This window comes from Dipodomys merriami, unplaced genomic scaffold (assembly GCF_024711535.1).
Source record: "Dipodomys merriami isolate MVZ:Mamm:240054 unplaced genomic scaffold, mDipMer1.0.p SCAF_2, whole genome shotgun sequence".
In the NCBI taxonomy this organism is placed as follows: domain Eukaryota; kingdom Metazoa; phylum Chordata; class Mammalia; order Rodentia; family Heteromyidae; genus Dipodomys; species Dipodomys merriami.
The window spans coordinates 112,307,596-112,329,215 of record NW_027203381.1 but is presented as its reverse complement, the minus strand read 5'-3'; the positions used below and the strand labels follow the sequence as shown (position 1 = coordinate 112,329,215).

General features: G+C 38.3%; 4 protein-coding genes across 4 annotated transcripts; 2 read left to right on the top strand and 2 right to left on the bottom strand.

The window, feature by feature from the left end:
* Window positions 1–2,812: 2,812 nt before the first annotated feature.
* On the bottom strand, window positions 2,813–3,283 carry Krtap15-1 (keratin associated protein 15-1). The gene has a single exon (XM_070028895.1). The coding sequence runs from the start codon at window positions 3,281–3,283 to the stop codon at window positions 2,813–2,815; it is 471 nt and encodes a 156-aa protein (XP_069884996.1).
* A 3,230-nt stretch (window positions 3,284–6,513) lies between these two features.
* Window positions 6,514–7,038, top strand: LOC138831751 (keratin-associated protein 14-like). Its single transcript, XM_070028786.1, has one exon. The coding sequence runs from the start codon at window positions 6,514–6,516 to the stop codon at window positions 7,036–7,038; it is 525 nt and encodes a 174-aa protein (XP_069884887.1).
* A 5,361-nt stretch (window positions 7,039–12,399) lies between these two features.
* LOC138831887 (keratin-associated protein 13-1-like) lies at window positions 12,400–13,122 on the bottom strand. Its single transcript, XM_070028894.1, has 2 exons — window positions 12,788–13,122; window positions 12,400–12,727 (listed from the first exon to the last, which is right to left on the bottom strand). The coding sequence occupies exons 1-2, from the start codon at window positions 13,120–13,122 to the stop codon at window positions 12,400–12,402; spliced, it is 663 nt and encodes a 220-aa protein (XP_069884995.1).
* Window positions 13,123–20,312: 7,190 nt separating this feature from the next.
* On the top strand, window positions 20,313–21,068 carry LOC138831886 (keratin-associated protein 13-1-like). The gene has a single exon (XM_070028893.1). The coding sequence runs from the start codon at window positions 20,313–20,315 to the stop codon at window positions 21,066–21,068; it is 756 nt and encodes a 251-aa protein (XP_069884994.1).
* The last annotated feature ends 552 nt before the right edge of the window (window positions 21,069–21,620 follow it).

The window sequence follows — 21,620 nt, the reverse complement described above, 5'->3', positions numbered from 1 at the left end:
AACATCTCATTCAGAGGATGTGATAACAGAATATCCCATACCAATTCTAGGGTAATAACCAAACAGGAAGAGCTAATTGAGCAGATTCGAATGCCACCAGACAATAAGGTGTTAATGTGGCAGAACAAAGTGTTCAAGTATTCTGATGTAAGAATGCACATTCCCAGAACAAGGTTTTTGCTTGTGGTGTCTGTGATGAGGGGTGTTAGAAGTGAGATTCTGAGCTCAAATACTTTAAAATGGGTCTTTCCAGACAGAGAACTAATTGGCATTGGAGTCACTATAGAATAATTTAGAACTGGTATGGATAGCAAAGAGCTGATACTGACAAAGATTTTGACACGTAAACTTTTAGTTCATTAGGAAGTTGTTTATCCACATTGTCAAGAAACCAATCTATAGGAATTTCCTGGTAAAGGGACTTTTGGGGGGCTTAATCTTACCTTTGTAAGCATAAGTTCTCTGCCATGAACAACCAAGACATATTGACACTGGTGGTCTAAAGCATCATGTGGAGACAGATAACCTGGCTTGTCCCTTGCTTTCCTCCCGTTCTTTGCTTAGAACAGAAGAAAAGAGGGATCCATAGGTGGAAGACAAGCAAAGTGAGGAAACTTTAAAAAGGAAAACCCAAATCAAGTTCCTCCCACCTATCCCTAGACTGAGGAAGCTCCTGACAGGCCAGAACTAGGGGAGTGGTTGGTACGGTGGTTAAGATCGCATTTCACCTCCTACTGGATTAGAGTTAGCTACTGTTTATAAGATAAAAATCATTCTTATTATCTTAAGGTTATCATAAATCTTCCCTTTGCATTATTCAGGGATTCACAGTACAGAAAGAGCTTTGGTATCAAGTATAAAAAGTTCAGTGATATAAGAAAATAAAGGTGTTTTCTAATTTTGTTCTACTGGCATTATCCTGCTTAATTGTGCCATCAGGTAAAATCAGTTATAACTACTTAATAAGTCCACATTCTCATTAATTTTCAGTTATGATGTTAGATGTTCATTTAATTAGTCCAGTATAGATCAGACAAGTACTTGAACTTGATCAATGAAGAGAAAATAGATTACACTTAATTTGATTCTTATATAATTCCTTGTTGTTATTTATTATGTCACCATCACTTATACATGATATGTCTTACTCAGAAGCATTAGTATTGTGAATGTGAGAGCAATACATGTTTTATCATTTCCCCTGCTGTAGAGAACATTTGATTGATTGACTGCTCTAACAACCAGTTTTTCCATTGCCCATCCTGTTTGTGCCAAGGTGAAAGTTTGTTCTTGGTTAGCTAATGAGCTTGATAGAACACTAATGCCTATTTTTTAAATGGCATGGGACTACTTTACAGAGGACTTGCAAAACGTTTTAGAAGTTTCTTCTACAGCTGGGCATTGGTGGCTCATTCCTGTAATCCTCACTACTCAGGAGGCTGAGATCTAAGGCTCAAGGTTAGAGCCAGCTGGGTCAGGAATGTCTGTGTAACTCCTATCTCCAACAAACTACTCAGGAAAATATGGAAGTAGAGCTGTGGCACAAGTGGTAGAGTGTTAGCCTTGAGCAAAAGAAGTTCAGAGATAGAACCTAGGCTCTGAGTTCAAGCCCATAGACACACAAGTTCTCTTCTAACAAACCAGGCATGCTGGAACTGGCTTCAAATTCCAGCTACTGGAGAAGCTAAAGCATAATGATATCAAGATCAAAGCCAACCTAGGAAACAATGGGGCTCTGTCTCAAAATAAGATAAGAAAAAGAAGGCTGAGTCTATAACTTAGTGGCAGAACTGAAAAAAATTTTTTTAATACAACTTTCTTTCCTCTTGATAGAGGAAAGATCAAACACACTTCACAGCAAGATGGATGACCTCTAGTTAAATAATCTCTCTTACTACCTTCTCTTTCTCCCCACTGCTATTTTCCCAAACACATGCCCTCCTTGCTAATCCCAGGTACAGCCTTCTTTCTAAAAATTCCAAATGACAACATGTCGGTACGATTTATTTATTTTATTATTTATTATTATTATTTATTTTATTATTGCACTTCTTCCTCATTGTGATAATGAGTTATCTACCATTTTCTCAGATTCTTTCTGCAGCCCCTCCTTTTGTTTCCTCTGAATCTCAGGTTCTTATCCTCAATATTGACTTCAATGCTAGTAAGTACAATGTGGTTTGTATATACTTTTTAAAGGCAGAGAATTTGTGTCTTTGTTCAGTTCAAAGCCTCCATAAAATAAGATCCCAATAAATACTTTTTTGGTGACTATTCTCCTAATAACAAAATTTCTGAAGTGATATTATGAACCAATGTACTCATGAAGGCAAATAAATCTCTAAGAGATATGTCATGTGTTATGTCATATATTTGAATTTTTTGAAGTCCTTATTTTTTTGTCTAACAAAATAAATTTATGGCATATATGAAATAGGAAGAGACAACCTGAAGACGACCTGCCTTGGATTGTATGTGATACATACACTGTATTAAAAAAAAAAAAAACAAGCAGAATACCAGAATTCATGCTGGAGAGAAAAGTTTATTTGAAACATGAGTAAAAGAATTCTAGGAACATAATGAGAGAAGTTTTAAAAAGAAGGCACTAGAAATGACTCTAAGCAGGAGAATAAGAATGGAAATTGAAGCTAAATCTCACATCAGAAAGAGGGAAGATCATAGGCCAAGATTTCTTAGTCCCTCGAAGACCATCATTTACTTCTAGAACTGTGATCCGCATATAGCCAACTTATCACAGAAGGTTCAAGTTTCTGAAGGCACCAAAGAAATCACGACAGGATGGGTACGTCTAGTAAGTTGATCCGAAAAAGCGAGAGCCACAGGTTGGCTGGTAGTAAGAGGACTGGTAGCTCTTTGAAGAGAAGAATGTGGGGCGGGAGTAGCTGGAACCACATCCAAGAGACTGGAATCCAGCGTTTCCATAGCCAAAAGATCCAAAGCCGGAGTTGCAATATCCAGAAGATCCAAAGCCAGAGTTGCCGCATCCGAAAGATCCAGCGTAAGGTGTATGGCAGGGCCTGGAGAAGATGAAGTTCTTGGGGCGGAAGCAGGAGGTGGCGTCCACCCCTGAGGTCTCGAAGTCAGTGGGGTCGGAGAAGCTCTCTTGTTGGCCACCAAAGAAGGAGGAGCCCAGCTGCTGGGGTCTCTGGGCGTAGATTATATTGCTGGGGTAGAAGGAATTACAGTTGGACCCTGGGTATCTCAGGTAAGCGCCAGCGGACTGGGAGGAGAAGTTTCCGGAGTTGCAGGCGTAAGACATGTTGTCAGGAGTTGGGTTTCCAGTCGAGTTGCAGTGAGCAGTTGGAGTATGAATGTTGCTGTCTGCTCTGGCTTCTTATATAGCCCAGATGTGGCTGTAGTAAGTAGCATGTGACCATTTTAATAAGAATGCCTAATTAGGCTCCAGTAAAAATGAAATAATTTAACCTTCAAAGCTCTTCTTTATGAATGAAGACTTCTAAGTGAAGGAATTTCATTAGGCTTTTTTTTTTTTTTGTAAAGCAATTGTTCATGAAACAAAAATGCAAATTTCTCATTCATGTACCTTGAATAGAATGAAAATCAGCGTCATTATGTCTCTAAGATGGTGCTTTATTCATGCTGACCTTCAGGATAATAGGTCAAATGAACAACATTGGAAAACAATGATAATGTTCTAAGTAAAAGAATACAATTGAGAGAGAAGAGAAAAAAGAGATCACCATAATATATCCCTTTTTCTAAATCTTGAGGACCTTATGAGAGAAGAAAGTCTGTAATGACCCTTACTTGGTAAGAACAATAAATAAGAAATCAATTAATTTGAGTATAGCACAATGATGGAAATAAATTTTATATAAAATAAAAATTTTACTATGGAACATAAATGTTCTTGTGGTCCAAGTTGTCATGTTGTTGTGGATAAGAGTATGTAAAGTTCTTGAATATGAAGGTTCATGATTTGTAGGCATGCTACGAAGAGTATATTATAAAATTAAGTCAGGGAATCACTTCTGAATTTTCTTGACCTTTCTTCTTTCTTTCTGTCTTTCTTTTATGCTTTCTTTCTTTTTTGCTTGCTCCTTTCTTTTCTCTCAATCTCTCTCTCTTTCTTTCTCTTCCATTCTATACTTTTAGAGATGCTGGTGATTGATTTCAGGGCATTATGCACAATAAGAAGAAACATATTCTATCATTGAGCCTCTCAACTTGCCTCTTCACTGGCTTCTTGATTGAAGTCATTAATGAATACGTTTGATTATCAAAATCTTTTTCATTCTTACATAGTTGGTGTCATTTTATTACATTGATACTAACAAGAATAAAATAGCAAGCACTATAGATAACATGAGTGACTTTATTCCATCACTTTATGTCCTCTTAGAAAGTGGGCCTTTTACAACATAGGATTAAGAAAAGCAAGAAATGTGGAAGGCATTTATCATACAGACTTCACAGCAGGATCAGAGAGTCAAAGAATCCACTGCTCCACTGAAATACAGATTAGGACAGGTATCAAAAGAGACAAGAACAATGCAGTATAGCCATCAGGTGATAAATAAATTCCTCCTAGAAGAAGTAGCATTCCCATGCTGCTGGGCTAACTTGAAATACAGCACAAGAAATGGCTGGATAAAAACTTAAATATCCATCTTCACAATTAGTAAAATAATACAATGAATATATGTTGAGATTCATTCTATGAACATTATGACTATTACTAAGTGGAAGTAGTAGGGAAAAGAAAAGTCTAAAACAATTCTCTTTTGTGGATCTGAGACTTTCAAGTGGAACGTTCTAGGGTCATCCAATCAGGATTTTTGCAACTGGGATTCTAATCTTGTGGAAGATTGGGGAACCATAAAGTCTCAGGGGAGACTTTATGAATCTGAACTTGGGAGTTGACAAATCACTTCCAATCACGTTTTCTTCTTTACATTTCATATATTGCCCTCTATTTCCAAAATAAACAATTGTTATTCCTTAAGCCTCTTTCTAGCAGTTCCTAGCACGTGTTTTATTTTTTAACAAAATATTGAACAAGAAAATATCTGCATAAATATTTAACTCAACAAAATTGAATTTGTTAGATTGTTTTCATCTCTTCCTTTACCATATTAGCCATTTTATTGGAAAAAGATATTCCTTGAACTCAGACATCAAAACAATTTTGAACATTCTTTTCTCAAAAAATAATAGCATTCCTCCTTTTCTTTAAATTTTATTGTCTTCAAGTACTTGCACAAAGGAGTTGCCATTTAACAAAGCTGTTTATGAATATAATGCATCTTGATCAGTATTGTCCCTTTCAACAAATAATGTTCTCTCATCCAAACACTGGTTCAGAAATGGAAAGGAAACATTTTTTTTCAGTGAAATGAACATAGTGAAGAGTATGTGAGCACAGGAGGAAAAATCTCAACCTATCGTTCTTCATTATACAAGGTCTTACACAGAGTGAAACACAAATCACAGGACAAAAAATAGTATGACCCCTGCTTTAGAAATTTTGTAATACTTTTCAGAAACACCCAAGCACAAGTTAAATCAAAGCCACATGTGTTACTTTCTGGGGTGACAGAAGAACCTTTTGCCAGCTTCTTCAGCTCAACATTTCGAGAACATTCCATTTGAAGGCTTTCTTTAGGAAAGAACAATTCCTAGATCCTGAGGAATTCTTTCAGTGGGGAATATGGACTCTGCTGACAAATGGAAATATATTAAACATATTTTCCACATGCTTTGTTCTTACTTTTAATGCTTCTTCTGCATCTTAGCTGGATAAGTGATCATGTCCAAATGGTATTTGGCCATTTATGGGGTTTAGTTCACAGAGTGTTTAAACACACATCGGGGCCAAAGAAAAGCTAAGACTCAATCTCAGTGGTCTGCATTCAGCTTTGAGCAGGAAGACAGGGCATATGGGAATCTCTCACTTCATATTTCCCTAAAGCCATTCAAACTGAGGTCCAATTCGAAAGCAATACCCTAGGTTCCTTGCAGATCAGTTCTGCGGCTTTGGGATGGCGCATCATCAAAAGCAAGCTTGCCCCTTCACGGTAATTATCAATGCTTGCTTTTGTTGAAAAGAAATGACTATGAAGACATCAGTGAACAACTTCGCTAGCCAGATGGCAGATTGTGAAAGAGGGAATCAATTATTTTTAATTAAGACGGCTTCTCGCAGCCCAGACACTGACGACCTCGGAAGCGACTTCCAGGGTGACCTTTGCAGAGGGAAGATGAATAATAGCTTTGAAGAGACCACAGCAACCTCTGAATTCCCAGGCCACACGCATTCCTGTGCTTTCCAGCTGGAAAAACCACAAAAATTAGCATTGCATGACGACGACGAAGGCCCTTTCCGTGCAGTTACGAGCAGCAACGCGTTTCCCTGAGCTCAGGGATGACACAGCCCACAGTGATAAAGGTATATAAACGCTCCACGCAGTGCCACGGGCGACATTCGAGCTCAGAACATCTTCCTCGCAGGTCCGGTCGCCTCTCAGCATGGCCTACGACGGCTGCTCCGGAAACTTCTCATCTTGCTCCTTTGGAGGTTACCTGCAGTACCCAGTCTCCTCCTGCGGATCTTCCCATCCCCAAAACTGGCTTTACAGCACTGACCTCCAATCGCCCTTCACCAATCAGCTGAGCTACAGCGATTGTCAGGAGACCTTCCAGGAGCCCACCGGCTTCCAGTCTACCTGCGTGCCCTCCGGGCCCTTTCAGAGGAGCTGGTGGCGCCCCAAGATCTCCACATGCTACAGACCCTACCAGACAGCTTGCACAGGGTCCCTGGGCTTTGACACCAAGGGGCGTCAGACTTTTGGGCTTGGCTCTCCCTCTCTGGGCTTTGGGAACAGTGGTTTCCAAACCGTGGGCTGTGGTCCCCAATCTTTCTCATCCCTCTATTGCAGACCCAACTTCTACCGCCCCACCTACTTCTCTACTAAAAGCCGCCCCACCTACTTCTCTACTAAAAGCTGCCAGTCCGTGTCTTACCAACCAGCCTGTGGATCTGGCTTCTACTAATCCTGTATTGGAGAAATCCGATCTGTCTATGTGGCAGCTTCTATCTTAAGATCTAACTTACACTTGAGCTCTTCTGTTCTTAGTCTAGACATTGGAACCCTATTGAATAAAGGTAACTGAAAAAGGGCCAAACTGTTTTCTGCTCATGATATGGACATGCAATTATTGAAGCCTCATTAATTCCTAATGTCTCTTCTAGTCTGTCTTAAGTTTTGCAAAGTGAAAATGTTATACGTTTAAATAAAATATTTATATGACTTTCCACTTTAATATTTCTTTAATATCATTTATTCATTTACTTTTAATTTTTCTCTTCAAAATGAATTCTAAATATCAGGCTGCATTTATCTTTTCTGTATTTATACTTAAAATATTCCAGTAAGGTGCTGGTGGCTCATGTCTGTAATCCTAGCTACTGGGAGGCGGGGAGGGGATGAAATCTGAAGACTGAAGTTTGAAGCAGCCTAGAACTTAAGTTCAAGCCCCAGGACATGCACAACACCCCCTCAAAACAACAAGAATGACAAAAAGTCCTTTCAACTTTAAATAGTTGAAACGTTTTCAACTTCCACGTTTACATATACAATTTGCTTGCCTGATTTATCATATGATAGAATACAAACTCGTGACTGTGATTTGTGTTATATGTAGTTACAATATTTAATATTTTTTGAAATGGTAACAATTTGCATGGATTATTAAACTATTTATATAATTTAGAAACAAATTTATTCTTATAAGCCAGGCACAGGTGGCTCATGCCTGTAATCATAGTTACTCAGGAGGCTGAGATCTGAGGAGCATGGTTTAAACCCAGTCTGGGCAGGAATGTCCATGATATTCTTATCTACAATTAACCATATACAGAGTAAGAAGCCAGAAGTGCAACTTTCATTCAAAGTGGTAGAGCACTAGCCTTGAGCACAAAAGCTTAGGGACAATGCCCAGACCCTAAGTTCAAGCCCTGGTCAAAATTTAAAAAAAAACACTATATATATATATATATAAGTTATATATATATATAACTTATATATATATATATAAGTTTTATGACAAATATGACTGAGGGTATCCAACCAGAAAGAAGGTATTAGTGTTTTATATGTGGTGAGGTGTTCTGTTCCCATAGCTTTACTTTCCTTAATGTAGATTTCTAAGTAAAATTACTAACACATGCCAACACTTATTAACAAGTAGCCCACATATTTTCCACATAATCGATTCTATAAATTTGATAAAGTCTCAATTTTTTTCTGTTTTCTTGGTTGTTTGGTTAATAGGACTTATTTGAAAGAAAACATCTTCTCAAACAATAAGAATATTCTCTTGTAGATTTCAGCTAAATATCAACAGTTGGTTACTCTTGAATCATCAAGGATTTTCCAAATTTTTATCTTTATGACAAGGATAATACTATAAAAGGTACAGATGATTTAGTTGCTTAGCAACAGGGTCACCATATATTTTGGTTTATCTTTTTCGTCTCAACACCCACTGCTATTTGTAAATGGAAACAGAATTTTAGAAAAATTTTAATGCATAATTATTTTAAAAAATTATTAATAATATAAAACACTAACTGGCATAAATGATTGATTTTTGGAGAACTTCACTTTATTTCAATCACAGATTAATCTAGTTGAGCACAAGATAAATATATAATGAACAGTTTAAATCTATTGTTAAATTGGAAAGAATATTAAAATGATCACCCTTTCTAAACAAAATTGAGCTCTCATTTTTTATTCAAAAACAGCATGCTGAGGGGTCACTGGGAAGATAAATTGCATTAAAATACAGTTTACACAAAAATTTACACACATTTAAATAAAGACTCAAGTTGAGAGTAGATCATTTGTTGGCAATTAGCTCTGTATTGCTTTACCCCTGAGTCAATATTCATGACCCACCAGTAGGTGGTGGTAGTGGGAATTTTTGAAAATTGCTGGTTAGCGGTACTTGAAATTAAGTGCATTAAATTGATCATATGGTCTTGGAGCATACAAATAATCTAAATTCTCTTACTATAGTGGTTTTGGATATATTGTACTTTTAAAAATCACAACTATTTATTTGGTTGATTTATTATAACACCCTATGTAAAACATAAGAGGCACAAAACTTTTACTTTTAATGCCCACAGTTGTGTACTTATTTTATAGCACTAAAGCAAATTCATTGTGAGTGCATAACAGATGATATTTATTATCCAACATGAAGATATGTGACATAATTCCTCACGCAAAAAGTTAAGAACATGATATTACTTAAGTCTTCAAGTGATGGTAAACAATTAAAAAAGACTACTTATAAAGGTGATTACTGAACAATTGGACTTGCAAATTATGTTTCTGTACACTAGTTTGACTCTGAAATGATTTGACTCATACTACATACTGTTTTCTTGTGAAAGTATAAAGACCATCCCTAGTGATATTCCTTTCTATTAGCTGAGGAATAAAAATCACTAAGGGTAAAATAAAATAAAATAAAATGAACTTCAATGATCTCATTTCCTCATCTATGGTAGGTTCACATCTTTCCTCCCAACCTCCTTTGGTTGTGCTTGAGTTTGAACATGGGGCTTCAGGCTTGCTAGGCTGGTGCTCTACATTTATGTTGCACCTCCAGCCTTGCTTTTGGCTGGCTATTGTGGAGGTGGAATCATGTGGACTTTTTAAATTTTTATTGTGAAAATACTGTATAGAGGGGTTACAATTACATGGGCAAGATTCTGCCTGCTGTATTTTTTAAAATCCAGTCCTACAGATCTCTGCTAACATTACAGACCTAAGCCACCTGAACCTGGCTTCACATCATCCCTTTGATATTGCCAATATATATTCATTAAGAGTTCATCTTTGATGATAGTTATTTGCTGTCTCAGGAATCATAAAAGTCACAGATTTTGGTTATGAATAGCATCATGGTAAGGACAATAATTAAGAATCTTATAAAAATGTATTTGTGATTGTGCTAATAACATGAGTGAGTATTATTTCCAATTAAGCTATAAAGTGGAAATTTTAAAATGGGAACAATGACCATCTATATTCACACTTATATTAGAAATATTTGCTTTGTCTTTGTCAATCACTGTTGTTGTATTATCTCTGAATTCTGGAATTTGTTATTTCTGATTCATTGTTGGCATTATTTTATCTAGCCAAGCCTATGCAATACATTTTCTTTTTTGAATTATATATTCTTTCATGCCAATATCTCAATTTTTAAAAAAATTACTTATTATATTAGTAGTATAAAAAGACTGCTCTTTGATGACTTCACTTTGATTCACTGGTCTCCTTCAATCTCTCTTCAATCCAGTTTAGAATATTAATGAGATGTCACAAGCGATTCGCACTTTTACTCTTTTGTTGATCTTGTTAACTATTATTGAAAGGGGAATGTGATATTGATCATCTTGACTCCTACATCTGTATAAAATAAAATATATTAAAAAGGACCATTAAAATTAATAATTCAAAGGAATCCTAGCTACTTGGATGTAAGGTTAAATCAATTACAGGCAGAGACTTCTGTAAGCCTCTATGTTCAATGAACCAACAAAATGCTGGATTCGAGGTATGTTCAAATGGTAGAGCACCAGCTGTGTAAAATGGCAAGAATAAGAGGCTCTGAGTTTAAGCCACAGTACTGGCACACACACACACACACACACACACACACACACACACACACACACACACACACACACACACACAATTAATGACATCAACTTTAGCACAGCACTAAAAGTTTCTAATAATTTCCTCCTGAGCTGCCACCAAATATTTTTCAATCAATTATTTGTGTAACATCATAAATATTGAACAAGTTTGTTTAGTATTACTCATGTGACTAAAGAAATTGATCTAGTAGAATATTAAATATACTCAGATTAAGTAATTTCCATAAGAGTAGAAAGACTAAAGACTTTGTGGCTATTCACAAAGTCTTCATATTTAAACATTCATTTAAACTTATTTTCTGGTAGGTCTTTATCTACAAATGGAGGTGTTAGAGAAAGAAGAGAAGCTAGGTTTATCTCATATATGAAAAGATTTATAGCATATAGTCTTTGGCATCTTCCAGGGATTTTCAAGTGTGTAATGAAGAGTTTGCATCTTGTATTACTGTATCCCATAATCTTAGAGTTTGTATCTTGTATTACTGTATCCCATAGTCTTGATGAGCATCCTAGGTGTAGCTGTAGAAAACACGTGCATGTACGCTTCAAACAGCATTGCACAAACAGCACTTTTCCTATGAATAGGCAGAACTTCTTTGTATCTGGCCAACTCAAAGGTTCACACTTGGAAAACTGAAAGCATTCACTATCATTCTTCCCTTGTACTGTTAGTGCTTTCTACTAGATTTTGAGAAAACATATATTTAGAATTGTTCAAACACTGGAACACAGAAACAAACTCACCACTTTTCCCTTTGTCCAGATCTTGAGGAGAATAACTCCAAGTCATTCTGTGTTCCTAAAACATCCTGGAGAGGTTGAGTCCCAGTTGCTCATTGTAAAATCCTCTGAGATGCAGACTGGGACTAATACAAAAAAGTGTTTGTATATTCTTTCTCAGATGCTGCTACTAGCTTAATTGACATTAAGCCTTAGAGAAGCATCTAGAGGTTACACAAATCCATTGAAACCAATTAGGCTCACTTAAGATTGCTGGGATTTTCCTTACACCTTGGCAGAAGAGGTATTGGAATACCTTAGAGACCTGGCATTTGTACCAACCCACAAAAGGCAAAGTGTCCTGAGAGTTCCTTGGGCTCATTTTGCTCTTGGCGAAATAGGAAACTGAGAAAAGGTTTTGTGTGAGTGTAGATCTCATCATATTACTGAGTGCCTTTTCTAGTTTATATCTTAATTTCTTACATTCCATGAAGAAAATCACTTGTGTCCTCAGTTCTATGCAACCCTTAGCATTGTTGTACTGAAGTGATAGACCAAAGGATGCTCTGGGAAGAACTTACTACTTCCAATAAAGACTATACCCAATGTCAGATTATGGTCAATGCCCATTAGAGAGGTTTACTAAAATTTCTCTAGTCCTTGAAGGCAAAATCTACATGCACGAAACAATAATATGAACATCATATTTAGGTACCAGATTGCATAAATTTATTAGATTAAATTCTCATTTCAACAGCTCTTGGATGAAAATCAAGGTGTATACAGTACAGAGATTAAGGTGCAATGTAGGGTTACTCATTAATTTCAAAGTCGGCTAGAAGCTGAGGAAAGAAGCTTTCCATGGAAGAATGAGAGCATAGTGGCCCAGAAGTGCCAAAGAAAACAATGGTGGCACGGGGTAGGGTCAGCAATCATAAGCTCAGAGATATTTAACAAGTAAATTCATAGAAGCCAGAGCCAAAGGTTGGTCTGTAACTATAACCCTGGTACATTCTAGAGGCCAAGTAGGGTGGGTGGCAGAATCTAGACCCATAACTCAGGGAAGGGAAGCCATAGACTCCATAGCCGCTGGAACCACAGCCCTGTGGGTAGCAGCTTCCAGATGTATAGAATGGGGCATAGGAACGCCTCCACCCATACCCCAGCGAGCAGGAGCTTCTAGATCCGTACCCTAGCGGGTGGCAAGCATTGGACTCAAAGCCCAGAGATCCAGAGTAAGTTGTGCGGCAGGGACTGCAGAACGTAGACACTCTGGGGCTGTAGCAGGTCCTCTGGAAGGGCCTGGACTCCACACAGGAACTCTGGCAGGGCCTGGACACCACACAGGAGCTCTGGCAGGGCCTGGACACCACACAGGAGCTCTGGCAGGGACTGGACACCACACAGGAGCTCTGGCAGGGACTGGACTCCACACAGGAACTCTGGAAGGGCCTGGACTCCACACAGGAACTCTGGCAGCCCATGGACTCGCCACAGGTGTCCTGACAGCCACCGTGGAGAGAAGAGGCCAGCTGGCAGGAGCCCGGAGCGCGGAGGTCAGTGCTGTAGACCAGGTTGCTGGGGAAGGCAGAGCCACAGGAGGACCTGGACCGTGACAGGCAGCCCTGAACGGAGCTGGAGGAGAAGTTTCCAGAGCAGCGGCTGTAGGACATGTTGAGAAGGTGAGGTGAGTTCTGCTGTGAGTTCAGCTGAGAGGAGTGTGAGTTTGAGTGTCCTGCTCTGGACAGGAGCCTTTATATCGTCCGCGCTGTAGGTGTGGTGGCCGTTCAGGGTCATCCCTGGCATGCTAGTGCCTCCTTATTTACAATGCATAACTCAGTCATCTTGCCAGAGCTGAAGTTGCAGGTTAATAGTTTCCTGAGTAATCTATTTATGAGCGCTATGATTTTGTTGTTGCAGCAAAATCCAGTGGACTACTCCTATGTTAGAAATGCCATGGGGATTTAATATTAATGCCTATCCCATCACGTTATAGAAGTCCTTCCAATACCTCTCATATTTCCTGCCTGCTTCTCCTTTGTATTTACATCAGGCTTTGTTCACGAGTGATTTTTCTCCTAGAACTGGAGAATCAGAACACATTAATTTTCTTCTGGCATACTGGAGGGGTTTCCACCTGGATGGGGGCCTGTATAAACATCATCCACCCAATTGCTATCACCATCCATTCTCCTCCTCAATTACTACAAGGTGATTGATGATGGTACTCACAGAAAACTATTATATCAAGTACCACAATTACACAGTGTGTCTCATGTTCAATGAAGAAAGACCAAAAAGAGATAAAACACAGAGGCTAAGATGGCGATTACTAGAAACTGAAAGAGACCATGAGATGTACTTAAAAGACAAGGTAGCAGCATAAGGACTCATTTGGAACATACCTACCACAGAAAACAAACCTAGACAAATCCAGAGACAAGCAAGAGCCAAATCTTTAATAAAGGCAAAACTCGTATTTGTTTTTGATTGACCTGCCTTGCTTTCTCTCTCCCTCCCTCCCTCCCTCCCTCTGCCTTCCCTCCCTTTGTTCCTTCGTTCTTTCCTTCCTTCCTTCTCTCCATTTATTTATTTATTTATTTACTTGGTGCCAGTCTCAGGGCTTGAACTCAGGGCCTGGGCTTTGTCCTTGAGCTGTTGTGCTCAAGGCTAATGCTCTACCACATGAGCTATAGCTCCACTTCTGACTTTTTGATGATTAATTGGTATAAGAGTTTCATAAACTTTCCAGTTCAAACTGGCTTCAATTCTTAATCCTCAGATCTCACCTTCCTGAATAGCTAGGATTATAGGCATGAACCACTGCCCCAGCTCTGAAATCATTTTTTTTTAAATTTTATTTTATTTTATTTTATTTGTGAACATACTGTACAGAGGAGTTACAATTACATGGGCAGGATAATGCGTACATTTCTTACCAAGCATTGCAGCCTCCTCCTTTGTTTACCCTTCACATCCCTTCCCAGCCTCACCCCTTCCCCCCAATCCCAATCCTTCTCCTCCCCACCCCGCCGCACCGACGTTGTAAAGCTCGTTTTGGACATGACAACTTGTACTTCTCATTGTTGCAACAGGTCCACCTGTATCTAAACAACTGGTTTTTCCCCATCTCCTCCACAAGTTATACTGACATCAAATATAGTGAAAGCAGGGGTTATAGTGTGGGGGAGGGACACACAAAGCAACAAAGAGATAATCTTATAAATGCGTTAGAAACACATGCATGAAAGAAAAAAACATTAAAATACACATCCAAGGGTTCATTTTCCTGACATCACATTATCTGACCTTTTCCGTTTGACTCATACTGCCTCAGTGGTAGAGCGCTTGCCTTGCATGCCTGAGGCCCTGGGTTCGATTCCTCAGCACCACATAAGCAAAAAGAAAAAAGCCGGAAGTGGCGCTGTGGCCCAGGCCCAGAGTTCAGGCCTCACGACCGGATCCAAAAAAAAAAAAAGAGTCTGAAATCATTTTAAAGTTATCTTTAAATAAATCTCAAGAGGAATTCAATTCAACATAGTATGCATTGCATTCTTAAATGATGATTTGTTTTCTTCCAATGTGTTTATAAGCAAAACTCTTCAAAATTAGCATATTTGGGAACTTTATTATATTGTTCCTTTATAATCTACCTAAATAACAACATAGGAATTGGATCCACTCCAAGTGTGTGAAGCTTTTGATACTTCGATGCTTTCATTGACCTTTGGCCACTTCTTTTGCCAGGTACCACCCAACATTTTCCTGCCCAAATGTGAAGTTCCTCGCTCTCCTGTTCTCTCTTCTACTGCAGGTTTTTCTTCTTCAGTTTATAACCTTTTACTGTTGGTTGGTTTGTTGGTGTGTCTTTGGCAGAAAAACTTTAGGTTCAAATGGAAAAATAATTTTGTTAGTATTACCTTATTTTCTGAGGATAACCACTTGTTTCTTTAGTTAGATTCTGCTCTTAAATGATGTATATACCCACGGTTTTTATTTTGTTTTCTACTAAAATCTAATCAACTTATAATAGTAATGCTACAAATGCCCATGACCTTTTGAGATGTAGACTTTCTAAAAGGAAGAAAGTGAGGGAAGAAATAAATGCACACAATTCAAATAACTATTCTATAGGTCCTTTATTTTCTGTTCTCCAAAGAGCAGACTCTATGTTCTACTCTGTTGTATCTCTGCAATGAGGTAAAATATGAAGATCAGTCCTCTAGATATGATCCCTTTCACATTTAGGTTTTGTTTGTTATTTCAAACATAATTGTAAGGTAATCCTGAAAACAAATACTGAAGATTTAAATAGGGAACATGAGTTTGGAAGGCACAGCTGAAGAATTGTGTGAATTTTTCTTCAGGCACTCTGCTTCCTCACAGGATTGCCCTTTTTCTGAGTCAGTTAATAGGAAAAGAAATATTCTCCCCTTGCCTTGCCTCTAAACTCCTACAATCCTGCCCGCATCAAGGGGTGATCTGTTTGAGAAGAATCTGTAAAGGCTCTAAAATTCATCTCAGAGGCTATATTATTTGTTCAGGATAAAACTGATCTCTATCATTATTTTTAGCTGAATTATTCATCAATGAAAAATCGAGATATTTCACATGAAATTTATGACTCGAGGCTGTTCATGCAGAGACTTCTGATAATTCCATTGTATTTTCTACTAGTAGGCTGTAGACAATTTTTCTTTTGATTTGTGAGCTTTGTTTCTGACAGAACCTCATCTGTGGTTGAAAATTACAGCTTTGGGTAATCACCCACTTGCCCAAATTACCAACTTGTCATTTACAAGCTGGGGATTTTGCTTTTTTATCATTCATTTAGGATAGCACCTCAACAAACAAAAGCAAGTACTTTCTATCTTAATTGACTACTTCCCTTAATTGACTGTATTATGATATTTATTAGCTAGAAAATATATTCTTTTAGTAGCTGATATTAAAAATATCTGCACTCCATCTTGTCAAAAATTATGTAACTTGAGGGTATGGATGGGATTGGAAAAGACAGGGGAGAATGCTGGGAAGGGGTGACCTTGATCCAGATGCACTATACACACAATGTGACTTGAATTACAACCCCTTTGTAAAACTACTTAATTTTTTTAAAGTCAAAAATATAGAGAGAGATGGCACATGTTTACTTTCATTTATGGAAGCCTGATCTAAAATACCAGTTGGCATGGTAACCTATACGGGACTCTAGACACACACACACACACAAGCAATCAGACTAAAAGGAGGTGCTCCAAGGGGAGGAACACAAAGGCACAACTCCAATGAATATTTAAAATACTATTTAACAAAATGAATTCCAAGAAAGGAAGGCTGTGTTTTTAAAAATTTTTTTTGGTGGTGGTGGTAGTGTTTATTTTTTTTTGTTTTGATTTTTTTGTCTTTTGGGGGAACAAAAGGGGAGCACAGGAAGGGAGGAGGAGGGGTGAACAGACACGGTCATGGTATTCAGTATAGACTATGTGGATAATGAACCATGCAACCTGCAGTCAGAGATGAGAGTGAGGAAACTAGGGGAAAGCAAAGGAAGGGGTGATATTGTCCAAAGAGAAATGTACTGATTGTCTGCCATAAATAACAACCCTTCTAATACAACAGCTTAATAATAACTAAAAACCTATATTTTTAAAAAGTACAAACAAAAAAAACATTCTTCCTGCAAAAGTGTCATTGCTAGACTTGTGTTTGTTTTCTGTTTGAGTTTCATGTACTTTCTCCAACACTAACGCCCATTCATTTCTCCCAGTTAGATATCTTTGTTATTTTCCCCTAAGAATTACTTTATAAAATTATAGGAGGTAAAGGAACATTGAGATTCCCCAAGAAACATGCTAATGAGGCATCTGTGTCTGTCCTTTTCTATAAATTTTGTAAAAAAAAAAAAAAGTTGAAAACCTGGGTTGAATAAAGAGCTGTTTATTTAGGAGGTAATCCCGATGAATATGTAGAGGGAGAAGGAAAACATGCCAGGAAATGAAGATGTTCAAGAGACAGTGTGTTATTAAGAAAGGCCTCACCATGTAACTAGGGCTCAATTACAGGAGAATTCCTCACAGGGGTATATCATGTTTAGGAGCAGCTAAAACATCCTTAGGTAGAATGTTCTAGTTATCAGGCTGTGCAGATGATTACCGAGGAGGTACCAGCAGGGTGGTGACAGTTGCCATTGACCCAGGGGTAGGATGTTCCTTTGAACAGTGTAGATACAGTGCAGAGGGGAGGAAATGAGATAGGAACTGGAAGGATAAAATTGAATGAAAAGACGTGGTGAGTCTAAAGCAAATTGTAATACTGTAGGAAGCAGATGTATATGGTGCGAAATGATGGACAGGGTTGGAGACACAGCCTGGACACCCGTTTGTGCCTCCATGTGAGTTTGCTGAGATTTCTTATCAGCAGATACAGGTTAAGTTAATATAAATAGTTTTTAATGGAACCCTTCATCTTTGTCACTCTATTTATTTTGAAAAGATACAAATCTTTCAAACCTATAAAAAAAACTACCTATTGCAAATTGCTTAAAATATTGAAACATTTCCCTTCTGAAAAGTGAAATGCAGGAGAAAATACTTGCAATGTGTGTTTATATATAAACACATATTTTTATATGAATCAACTATCTATGTACATTATTTATGTTTATCTCTGTGTGTGGTATGTGTATGCATATATAGATAATTTTATGTTTATATTTGTATCTATAAACATGCACACACATGCACACCCATCCTTCAGAGAAATATCAGAGCCTTGTATAATCACAGAGCTCTTACAAGAGCCACAAAGTCAAAAGCAATGTGTTTTCCCCTAGGGTGGTGGGTGGTCCCTTTAAATTTAGATGCTGCTTTTGGATTTTGATTAAGGGACTTTAGAGAAATTTCACAAACTAGTAGGACTAGAGGAACAATATTAATATTCACAGCCTACAAAAGAGTTGGGGCCCTGGGAAATATTCTGGACCTTAAAGAAACAATTCCTAGCAGTGAAATTCAATTCTAATAGACTCTTATAAGGCTGGAAACCCAGGTTTAAATTATATCAAGTCATGGTTGCATTAAAATGATCTTTATCTAAGTAGCCTCACAGAAACCAAGAGAAATTCTAACTTTTTACATATGAAGTATATATTATTGTATTAAAATACAGAAGGAAAGTAACACTCAAATATAAACAAGCATAAGAAAATAGAATCTGAATTATAGGATGAATATAATGCACATCACAAAGCTAGACTTAGATAATCATCATGTTCTTCATAATGATGTTTTAGCCAATAATTATGTATGGTAGTGGTCTCACTACATTATCTTCCCTAGTCATGTTAAAACCATTTTAGTGAAGAACATATTACGACATGTAAACAATGACTGTTGGTAGGCAATTGCCTACCAACAGGTTTCTGAGAATGTGAAAAATTATTATTAAATGCCCATTCTCAAATGACACACTATCATACTGAATTCTTTGCTATCTACTCAATAATATACAATAAATTTTCTCTTTCTGTGAACATCAACTAAATGGTTGATTTATACAAAACGTCTATAAAAGATTCAATATATCTAAGACCTACTAAATTCTTTTTTAAAATGAAATGAAATTTCTGAACTTCAAAATGTTGAAAATATTCCAACTCTGTGTTGGGTAAACACAGTTTACCTGATCAGGGTAAACTCTTCCATTATTCTCCCTATTGTATTTGTTCACTTCCCTTAGACTCTACCCCGCTACTTCCTTTACACTGAATTTGTTCTCTGTTCCTTTTTTCATTCATCCACCCTTCTCCCACTACCATCTCTGCTTACAATGAATAAGAAGAAGAGAGAAGAGAGTGTGCAACAACTATATGGACTAAAAATATCTTAAGTCCAATAGGGAAATTCAAGTCCAAGTTGGCCTTTAGAGGATTCGAGGAATCAATGTGTTTGCCTGGTGTTCAGTGATTACTGGGAGCAATCCATAAAAGCAAGCTTCCTGCTAAAGTGCAGAGCTGGGTTTGAGACCACAGCTGTAGGCTTTAAGTCAATGAGGCTTCCTGTGGCTTAAGGCTGAGAAGTGAATTCTCTGGGTTGCCTCATGTTTGGCTATCTAGTAGGGCCAGTGGCCCCATGCTGAATCTGAAATCCATTCTCTTTTTCTAATGTCCTGTGTGAGCATCTTTACCAGTGCCCAAATTAATCTCTAAACTATCCCAGTTCTGTCCATCACTGTCAACACTGCACCAAGTAAGGTGTCTAGACACCAATATCATTCAGTTGGTCTTGGCTCAAACTTACCTCTCAATATTGGATGCAAGACAAAATGAATAAGGACATGTATTCCGCGTATGATCATTTTGGAAAATGAGAGAGGTTGGTGATGAGAATTTCACTTTAGTAGGTTTCTCATGAAAGACATAATGGGCTTTCCAATTCATTGACAAGAAGAAAGATAACTTTAATTCATTCTGTGTCATTTGGAGCTAAGGATTTTCCCATGACATCCTATGACATAAAATAAAATTGGTTTGTCAGGAGGAAGAGGAAGGGGATTCTTTGGATGGAATACCATTAGTATAAAACAGTCACAGCATTTCAGACGTAGGAGTCATTTATTGGCTTTGTCTGTAACCACCAAATTATAGCACCCATAAATATATAGGAAAACTATTCAAATAAAATTACAGGCAGATTACAGAGTTATGCATTGTAAATAAGGAGGCACTAGCATGCCAGGGATGACCCTGAACGGCCACCACACCTACAGCGCGGACGATATAAAGGCTCCTGTCCAGAGCAGGACACTCAAACTCACACTCCTCCCAGCTGAACTCACAGCAGAACTCACCTCACCTCTCAACATGTCCTACAGCCGCTGCTCTGGAAACTTCTCCTCCTGCTCCGTTCAGGGCTGCCTGTCACGGTCCAGGTCCTCCTGTGGCTCTGCCTTTCCCAGCAACCTGGTCTACAGCACTGACCTCCGCGCTCCGGGCTCCTGCCAGCTGGCCTCTTCTCTCCACGGTGGCTGTCAGGACACCTGTGGCGAGCCCACGGGCTGCCAGAGTTCCTGTGTGGAGTCCAGTCCCTGCCAGAACTCCTGTGTGGAGTCCAGGCCCTTCCAGAGTTCCTGTGTGGAGTCCAGTCCCTGCCAGAGTTCCTGTGTGGTGTCCAGTCCCTGCCAGAGCTCCTGTGTGGTGTCCAGGCCCTGCCAGAGTTCCTGTGTGGAGTCCAGTCCCTGCCAGAGTTCCTGTGTGGAGTCCAGGCCCTTCCAGAGGACCTGCTACAGCCCCAGAGTGTCTACGTTCTGCAGTCCCTGCCGCACAACTTACTCTGGACCTCTGGGCTTTGGATCCAATGCTTGCCACCCGCTAGGGTATGGATCTAGAAGCTCCTGCTCGCTGGGGTATGGGTGGAGACGCTCCTATGCCCCATTCTATACATCTGGAAGCTGCTACCCACAGGGCTGTGGTTCCAGCGGCTTTGGATCCCTGGGTTATGGAGTCTATGGCTTCCCCTCCCTGAGTTATGCGTCTAGATTCTGTTACCCTACTGCTTTTCCTTCTAGGTCTTTCCATTCTTCTTGTTTCCAGCCTTTCTATAGATCTGGTTTCTACTGAATGATCTGTGGATTGGCTTAACATAGTTAGAGAAACCAAGATTCAACAGTAAGATTACCTATGAATTGAGAAGTGTTCTAATATTCCTATGAACCCTATTTCCTTTCTGTCTTTCAAATTTGATACTTCAAATTACAAAATTAAGTAACTGTAAAATGTCTTGCTGACATAAAAGATACTTTTGGCATTTCTTCTCCAAATTGTAACGAAAAATAATGTTCTCTAATAAACTTATTCTGAAGCTTAAATGTGTTTTTGCTTTTATTTTTACTGGTAACCTATTGACTATCCATTAGGATTGCTATGTTATTGATTTGGATTATGAACTTTGGAATAGTCAGAATGTGGAGTATAGGCACAAACTTTGGTTCGTCTTTGAGTATTTTTGCTTTTCTAAGCTGGAGTTCCCTAAGTGCTCATAGTGTTTAGGTATAATTTTTCTTCCTAATCAAATATCAAAGAAAATGTAAGAGCTCTGATCAGTTAATGAATGTCATGCTTCTCGAGTATAGACTGTATCAGCAATTTTGGTAATATGAAAATAAATGTATA

Coding starts and splice junctions, on each gene's coding strand:
- Krtap15-1 (XM_070028895.1), bottom strand. CDS start 3,283: ATGTCTTACGCCTGCAACTCCGGAAACTTCTCCTCCCAGTCCGCTGGC.
- LOC138831886 (XM_070028893.1), top strand. CDS start 20,313: ATGTCCTACAGCCGCTGCTCTGGAAACTTCTCCTCCTGCTCCGTTCAG.
- LOC138831887 (XM_070028894.1), bottom strand. CDS start 13,122: ATGTCCTACAGCCGCTGCTCTGGAAACTTCTCCTCCAGCTCCGTTCAG. Junction 12,728..12,787: donor TGCCAGAGCTCCTGTGTGGT/GTCCAGGCCCTG, acceptor GACCTGCTACAG/CCCCAGAGTGTCTACGTTCT.
- LOC138831751 (XM_070028786.1), top strand. CDS start 6,514: ATGGCCTACGACGGCTGCTCCGGAAACTTCTCATCTTGCTCCTTTGGA.